This window comes from Gouania willdenowi, chromosome 6 (genome assembly GCF_900634775.1).
Source record: "Gouania willdenowi chromosome 6, fGouWil2.1, whole genome shotgun sequence".
NCBI lineage: Eukaryota > Metazoa > Chordata > Actinopteri > Blenniiformes > Gobiesocidae > Gouania > Gouania willdenowi.
In genome coordinates this window covers 71,956,088-71,964,652 of record NC_041049.1, presented here as the reverse complement: position 1 = coordinate 71,964,652, position 8,565 = coordinate 71,956,088, and the positions used below count along the sequence as shown (strand labels likewise).

The 8,565-nt window shown below is 35.9% G+C and overlaps 1 protein-coding gene across 1 annotated transcript; it reads left to right on the top strand.

Moving 5' to 3' along the window:
• The first annotated feature begins 869 nt into the window (after positions 1–869).
• cpa5 (carboxypeptidase A5) lies at positions 870–8,299 on the top strand. Its single transcript, XM_028449740.1, has 11 exons — positions 870–979; positions 2,696–2,777; positions 2,839–2,973; positions 3,290–3,394; positions 5,376–5,477; positions 5,581–5,682; positions 5,749–5,859; positions 5,959–6,049; positions 6,939–7,138; positions 7,214–7,298; positions 8,030–8,299. The coding sequence occupies exons 1-11, from the start codon at positions 915–917 to the stop codon at positions 8,215–8,217; spliced, it is 1,266 nt and encodes a 421-aa protein (XP_028305541.1). The 5' UTR covers positions 870–914; the 3' UTR covers positions 8,218–8,299.
• Positions 8,300–8,565: the final 266 nt, after the last annotated feature.

Below are 8,565 nucleotides of genomic sequence, written 5' to 3'. Positions count from 1 at the left end.
AGCGGTTATTGCACATATACTGGTATACGATGCACTGGCACGACTTGGGATGTGATACAGAATTCATACTGGGCTTAACTTTAGACACGTTAATCCCAAATACCTGCTTTAGGTACTACCACTCACTCATTCCCCCTGTCCACAGCCACCACCATTATAGCTAAGCTTCACACTTGTCACTATACTGGCTGGATTACAAAATATAATAAGCACAATATATTCTGCAACTTCACATCTCACCCTCACTGTAAAACAATCTATTCTCCCAACCCTTTCTATTTCCTACCTTGAGTCTCTCCTCCCAGCTCCCTTTCCCCTCCCCCTCCCTCTCCACTTAGGTGTAACACTGCTCTCCCTTTTTATATCCTCCCTATAATAAAAGAGTTCTTACCCTTCCTTAGGGAGGGCTGGTGATGGTCACAATTAAGCAATAAAATAAATCGATTTATTTTATTGCAATAACAAAACATGCATTACTGTCTCATAATGATTGCACTTCTTGTAGTGTTGACCTTTGACATCATGTGCAGAAAAAAAAAAAAAAACGTTTCTTTTTAAATGTGTGACCTTGAACTTTGCTCAAGGTCATATAAAAGGTTAAGGTCAGTCTTCTGTTTTTCCTGCATTATTTCTTTCATTGAATTAGTAAAAATAACTTTTCAACAAATTCAGATACAGGTTGTTATTTCTGCCAATGTTTTACATTTTAAATTGCCAAATACGTATTTGCCGTACGAATGCATAGTTTGAAATGTTTTTGTCTTAATAAGTGTTCTAATGTCACACATGGTGGACTGTGTGGTATCTGCAGACTGGCGTGTGAATAAAACCAGCTGCTGGTTTCCACCCAAAGCGTGTTTGAGTTCTCATCTATAAAAGCCTGGTTTGTGTTTAGTTCCACGTTGTTGGTCAACATGAGGGTGTTGTTGGTATTAGCGTTGCTGCTGGTGGCTGCTCTGACAAAGGAGACCTTTGAAGGGTAAGAATTATGATTATTCACATCTCATATGAATCACAAGTAAGTGCTGCTTTGTAAAGTTTGTTGTTTCTTTAGCAGGTGTTTCCATAGAAACACTTTTATATTTAGATTAAACAGTTGAGTCTATATTATTATTATATAGTGTATTTAGTTGTTTGTCAATGCGGCTGCTCAGAGACTTTTTATGGGTTTTCATGAAACAATTAAAAATATAAAATATATATAACCTAAAATTACATGTTGAACAAAAACATAAATGAAAAAATAAAATCAACTTTTCCCATGCAGGTATGTGTTATTTTATAACTGCAACACAAAGTATTGTTTGTGTTATTAAATCCATTGTTTTTGACCCATGCAGAGTTATTGCAGCCGTTTATCAGTAAAAAATAAAAAGTGCTCAAAATCTTTAGAAAGCCACGAGATTTATATACTTTTGAGAAAATAGGGACAACTGAGCATTGATGTTTCTGTGATATAGAATAGATAAAATATGCAACTCATAATATGTCACCAACAGGAAGCAGACGGTTGGTGGTTAAGATGTGAAAAGGAGAACATACAGTATTTGCTTCATCACTTTAGTGAAGAAATAACATTTTATAAGCACTGTTAGATTCTTTCAATGTTGTTTTAACTTTAAAAAAAAAAATCACAACTGTTACATTTTCTTTATTTAGTTTCTTTTAAATTGGTGTCGGTTCACAAATCTGTGCTCTATAGATTACCAAATAATCTGATCATAATAGAGACAATGTTTATAATTGAATTTATTGTGCACTTCTGTTTGGGTTATCAAATTATGGAACAAACTTCATTAGACTTTAAAGTCTTGTAAAAACTCAGTGAAATTGAAAAAAACAATACAAGCATATACAGAGTGAGAATATTTGTGTTAAATTTATTTCTTCTTTGTTTTTCTCTGTATTATGATTAGAACATATGTATTTAACGTTTTACTTTTATTGTTGTGAAGTTTGAGACAAAGAATATTTAAGCAGCTCCATGTGTTTCCTGTAATGCCAATAACTGTATATTTATTATAGATTTCACGATTAGTCTTTTCTTTAACATGCAGGAGTTTCTCCTAAATTAGTGTTTTGGCTCTAATACTGTCCCATTTTATTTAATAATCACAACTTTAATACATCTTGTATTTTGCTATTTGTTTATAAGAAAAAAACACGTACAAGTTTGTCTTTATTCAAAACTCAACGTTTAATGGCCCTTATGGGTTCTTTGTATTGGTAAAAAATAAATATTGGCACAAACACGTTATGTATGGAAGGCTATAGACTTAGCTCATAGATATTATATCTTTATTTTTGATAAAGTTTTTCTAATTGTTGAATATAACAGATGTTTATACTGTTATTTATATATACTTTTCATCCTGTTATTTATAGAGTTTATACTGTATTTATATTGTTTATAATGTTAATTATAGAGTTTATACTGTATTTATATTATTTATAATGTTATTTATAGAGTTTCTACTGTATTTATATTGTTTATAATGTTATTTATAGAGTTTCTACTGTAGTTATATTGTTTATAATGTTATTTATAGAGTTTATACTATATTTATATTGTTTATAATGTTATTTATAGAGTTTCTACTGTATTTATATTGTTTATAATGTTATTTATAGAGTTTCTACTGTATTTATATTGTTTATAATGTTATTTACACTATATGTGGTTCTCTTCCTACAGGCATCAGATACTTCGTGTTGTTGCCAAAGATGAGGTCCAGCTTTCCCTCATCAGAGAACTGGAGGACGTCCAAGAGTTTGAGGTACGTTAAAATAAAGATTAGATATAGTTACCATAGCATCATTTCTCTTATTTGGTTTCAGTTGGATTTCTGGAGGGGAGTGACTGACGTCCACTCTCCTGTAGATGTCAGAGTTCCATCCCACAGTCTGCAGTCTGTGAAGGTCTACCTGGAGACTCTGGACATTGAATACTCCGTCATGATCGAGGACCTGCAGGTACAACCAACTCACTGATCTTATACAGGACCACACCTCTGCAGTCCAACATAGAGTATGAAAAACTCTACGGTAGCTCACGTTAGCAAGGCACTATCTTAGATCTCTGACCAACAACCGTGGACCAGTTCTCTGTGTGTAGTCAACACATTATAGTTCATTGTTTATAATGAATTTCTACGTTAAAAAGTCTAATAACTAAAGAATGAAGTGGATCTTTGGCTAAAGGTCAACTAACCCAACATCAGTATGAACATTATGGACTCATCATCATAACAGGACAGGAATAATAACTGTAAATAATCTTGTTCTGCAGGTGATGCTGGATGAGGAGCAAGAAGAGATGGATTCTGCTCTTCGTGTTGTGGAACCCAGAGATACCAACAGCTTTGACTACTCCAGGTACCACACCCTGCAGGAGGTCAGTACCAGCATTTACACTGACTTTTCATCATCTTTAGTCCAGTTTACTGTACAAGTCAATAACCAACAATCTTTTAAAACCACTCTGTGTAAGATTGAACTTATCTGTGAAACAAAAACTGGTTCATCCTAAAGAACAAAATACCAAGACCTGGGTCAAGACTTCATCATCATCATCATCATCATCATCATCATCATCATCTCTGATCTGTTTAAAATACCATCATCTCTTCGTTTCTTGGACGACTCAGCAACAATCCGTCTGAGTCATCTAATATCAGGGATTTCTAATGAGTCACACATTGAGTTCATCCAGTTTGATCAACTTTACAGTAAATATAAATCCCAGAATATCTCTGACTGGATAAAAGATAAAACTTCTTCAAACAAAACTTCAGGTCCAGTTCATTTAAAATGGTTTACAATTCTTGTCCATCTTTAGTATTAATCCTTAATTTAAAAACTAAAAACTAAATCAATAGAAATCTGTTGTGTAGTAGATCATGACGATGACAGACACCTCACGATACCACTCGTACCCTCAACAATACAACTTGTGACGTTTTATTAATATCACAATATAATGTCCCACCTTTAATATCTATCTATATAAATGTTCTTATAGCATTTACTGGCTTTAATATTTGTCTTAAAGGGGACATATCATGTTAAATCCACTTTTTTAGCCCTTAAATGCATTTTGTTGTATATTTAGAGTGTTTAGAAGAACAGAAAAAATCATATTAGTCTCTTCAGGTGCTCCGTAGATATCTTTATATTCTGTTTTGGTGATATTTTTCAATCTGTTTAGATTTTTCTATTCTCTATTACGTTTTTTGAACTATTACATTACAGTATTTGCAGCAGAACTGCTAAATTAGTTCATCAACTCCAGGTCCAACACTTCGAGCAATCCATCATTTTTATTTCTGACTTTTATTTTGTAGTCCAAGCTCCAGGATGCAGAAGTTACGAGAGGATAAGTCTAAATGTTGGGTTGTTGGATGTAGTAACCCACACGCTTCATTACACCGTCTCCCAGCATCAGAACCTTTTCAAAGTGTCTGGTTGAGTTTTATTTTTTATAGAAATGTACCACATCTGTGGATAAGGTCATTTTTGTGTGTGTGAAGCACTTCAATGATGACTGCTTCATCAACCTCCACCAGTATAAAGAAGGATTTACAGAAAGACTTTGTCTGGTTGAGGGTTCAATTCCTTCTATCTTTGGAGACGATGAACAGAGCACTTCGCTAAGCTGTAAATAACGCTAAAAAGTGATGATAAGACGTCCCTGTCATTGTTTTGTTAGCATTAGCATTAGCACCGTCTTCATATGTTAGCGCTGTGTGCTCGTTTTAGATCCTTGATGATATGGCCTACGTGATTTAATTTAAGTCTAAAGTTTTCATTAGTCATTTCATTTTGACGTTTTTGTCTTTGAAAAGACTGTATTAAAATGCATTTCATGACGTTAGCTTGGCGCTAGCGTTAGCTCGGTGCTTGTGTTAGCTCACTTGTTAGGGTTCTGCAGGTTCATCATCATCATTTTCATCTCGCTCCACTGGGTCAGACTCTGGCTGGAACATGTAAGGCTGGATGGACAAGTCTAACGTTGTTGACATTTTGTAAATAACGTGTAAATAAAAAGTTTATGCACCGCTACATAATCATATCTCTTCTATCAAACTACAAAAATGGCCGAGCAGGGTGGAGTTGAACCGAGTGTCACCTGGAGAGTGGGCGGGGTATGAAGTGTCTCATTTACATTTAAAGAGACAGCACCAAAACGAGTTGCTCTCAGAAGCACATCAGAAAAGGGGTGGAGCTATAATAATGAGGAATTCAGACCCAAGCATTGCAGTTCTGCTTTATATAGACCATAACTGTATGATTTATATGTAAAAAGGAAGGATTTAAAACCATGATATGTCTCCTTTAAAGTTTGTGTAATAAATGCAACTCTGTTTTTGGTCCAGATTTATGAATTCCAGGATATGCTGGTCGCTGAGAACCCCAGTTTGGTCAGCAAGATTGTCATTGGTCAGAGCTACCAAGGTCGCCCTATAAATGTGCTGAAGGTAAATGACATCACAGATAGAATTATTACTGTACAATATGAGTTACAACATGTGTTTGGTTTAAAGATATTCTATGTGTTCAGTTTGTGTTTTTGTGTCTTAGTTCAGCACTGGTGGAACCAAACGTCCCGCCATTTGGATCGACACTGGAATCCACTCCAGAGAGTGGGTGACTCAGGCCAGTGGGACCTGGTTTGCTAAGAAGGTGAAACGATTAGAAGGAGCTTTATTTCATTTCTCTGTTACTTCAGGTCCTATTTTCTGCCATTAGATCGTGACTGATTATGGAAAGGATCCCGCTCTCACCGCCATCCTCAACAACATGGACATTTTCCTGGAGATCGTGACCAACCCTGATGGATTTTACTACACACACTCCAGCGTGAGTCTGTGATCTGTAACTTTATGTAAATGTCCAACTCCTCATCAGCAGTTAGTGAGTTTATATAATCATTGTTAAGGAAGAATATGTGAATTTCAGAACCGTATGTGGCGTAAGACCAGGAAGCCCAACCGTGGCAGTAACTGTGTTGGTGTTGATCCCAACAGGAACTGGGATGCTGGTTTTGGAGGTAACTTTGATCACTGTCTAAAAACACATAATTATATATATATATATATATATAATTTTAAGATAACATAACACTTTTACAACAAAATGCTTTATCTACCGAGTCAATGGCATGACGTCTACATTTTCTGTACAACTGCATTTCTTTCAGTTATAAAAAGTTTAAATGCATAAAAGTAAAATCTTCTTCTTCTTCTTCTTCTTCTTCTTCTTCTTCTTCTTCTTCTTCTTCTTCTTCTTCTTCTTCTTCTTCTTCTTTCTTGGTGATTGGCGTACCGTGTTGTATTGTGCATATCACCAGCTACTGTACATGTTTTACTTTGCCCTCTACACTCAATGTCAATGTTTTCCACTCAAAATGACACATGACCTCTCCTATTACATGCACTCACTTTTATTCACTTATTGTACTTACTGTATTTCTTATCTATAATTTATTCTGATTTTTAAAGTGTTTTCTGCTCTATTTAGAACGATTTTCTAAGAATTTTTTAGTCCTTTATGAAATTTGAAAGTGTTTTTTTTATTTTTATTTCCATCATAAGATTAATACAAATGTTGCTCAATGAGGCCATTTTATGAAACTAAATCCTTACACATCATCACTTACTGTATGTTTGAAAAAACATTTAATGTAGCTAATCTCTTCCATATAACTCATCATTCTGCTCAGCAAATATTTGCTTTAAATGTTGGGTCGCTGTGAAAGCAGAAGTTTTTACACAAGTATAAGAGTCTCAGACAGTAAGTACAATACAGTAAGTACAGTACAGTAAGTACAGTACAGTTAGTACAGTAAGTACAGTACAGTAAGTACAGTACAGTATATCTTTAAAACAGGCCTATTTTCCTGTTAATAGCTACATTTGTTTTCTGTTGGTAATGAACAGCTCCTGGAGCCAGCAATAACCCCTGCTCAGAGACCTACCGTGGACCCAGTGCTCATTCTGAGTCTGAAGTCAGGTCCATTGTGGACTTTGTGAAGTCCCACAGAAACTTTAAGGCCTTTGTGTCCATCCACTCCTACTCTCAGATGCTCCTCTACCCCTACGGCTACACCAGGACCCCAGCCAAGGACCAGGCTGAGCTGGTGACTAAAACATATTCTGCTTCTTATTAATGCTTGACATGTCTGACAATAATCACCTTCTGTGTCCTTCTACAGCACAGTCTGGCTAGGAAGGCCATCAGTGACCTGGCCACGCTGTATGGAACCCGCTACAGATACGGGAGCATCATCAACACCATCTGTAAGTGACTCATTTCAAACTTCTACGTCTTTATAAACAATCTATAAATCTCAGTACGATGTGAACATGACACCAGGTGTGTGTGACTCTAAACGTCCTCACTTTGTTTCAAAGCTAATTCATCGTAGATTAAGATTATTCCTCTCACAATTAGGCCCCACCCCCGTTTTTCACCAATTTCCATTAAAGTTGTGTTATCATTTATTTGTGAGTGAAATATTGCGACAGTTGGTGGAACAGAATCATTGACACATACCAATATATGAATGGGGCCCCTTTCTCCAGATGTACCCCAGGGGCCCCCAGGGGCCCCATTATTTACTTGGTGGAACCGAGTCATTTGACTGAATTCTCGGGAACGTGGTACGTGCTATTTCCACGGGCTCGGCCGTAGTTCATCCAAATTTGTTTTCCAAAATCTTGCAATTGTACTAAAATTATTTTGAAACATTAATTGAATGACAAACAAACAAATCACAAAATGAAGAAATAACTGAAGATCCTACAGACTGACATCATGTCTGTGACCAACGTACTTTACAAACATGTGGAATTTACTGGTTTTGCTGCACTTTAAACCTGAAACTGGTTCATATTTAGAACTTGAACTAAAATAAGTTTGACAACCCTGTTATAGAGGAAAACAACTGTTACATAATTAACTATTAAACTGTTATTACCTATGGTTGTGCAGAGAAACATTTCTCCAGTATGAACGTACTGTATTACAGACCAAGCCAGCGGTGGCACCATTGACTGGACCTACAACCAGGGAATCAAGTACTCATACACCTTTGAGCTGAGAGACACTGGTCGCTATGGTTTCATCCTCCCCGCTAATCAGATCATCCCCACGGCCAAGGAGACCTGGCTGGCTCTGATGGCCATCATGGATCACACCAACAAGAACCCATACTAAACTAAAACCATCAAGAAGACTGGACCAGCACACTGTACCACCCATGTGACCCGCTGATTAATAAATGAGATGAATTCAGTGACGTGTGAATGGTTTTATGGGATATACAACACAATGAGCCATAAACTAAAAGATGATCAAATCTTAACTGACTCCTCATCTTGGGACTAAATTAGTCATTAAAGAAAATACTTCAATACAGCAAAAAATATATATGGTCAGATAAAAAAATAAAATCGACACAATAGTTTTTTTTGTTATGTTTTTTAAAAGTCCCGTTGAGTTGAAAAGATCCCACACAGATTATGTAAAATAGTCAAATAAAATCATGGTTACTTTTCATAGAGC

Bases quoted from the DNA above. Each gene is read 5' to 3' on its own strand.
- cpa5 (XM_028449740.1), top strand. From the start codon at position 915: ATGAGGGTGTTGTTGGTATTAGCGTTGCTGCTGGTGGCTGCTCTGACA. The intron at 2,974-3,289 runs GTACAACCAACT...CTTGTTCTGCAG, and splicing joins TCATGATCGAGGACCTGCAG to GTGATGCTGGATGAGGAGCA. The intron at 5,860-5,958 runs GTGAGTCTGTGA...TGTGAATTTCAG, and splicing joins TTTACTACACACACTCCAGC to AACCGTATGTGGCGTAAGAC.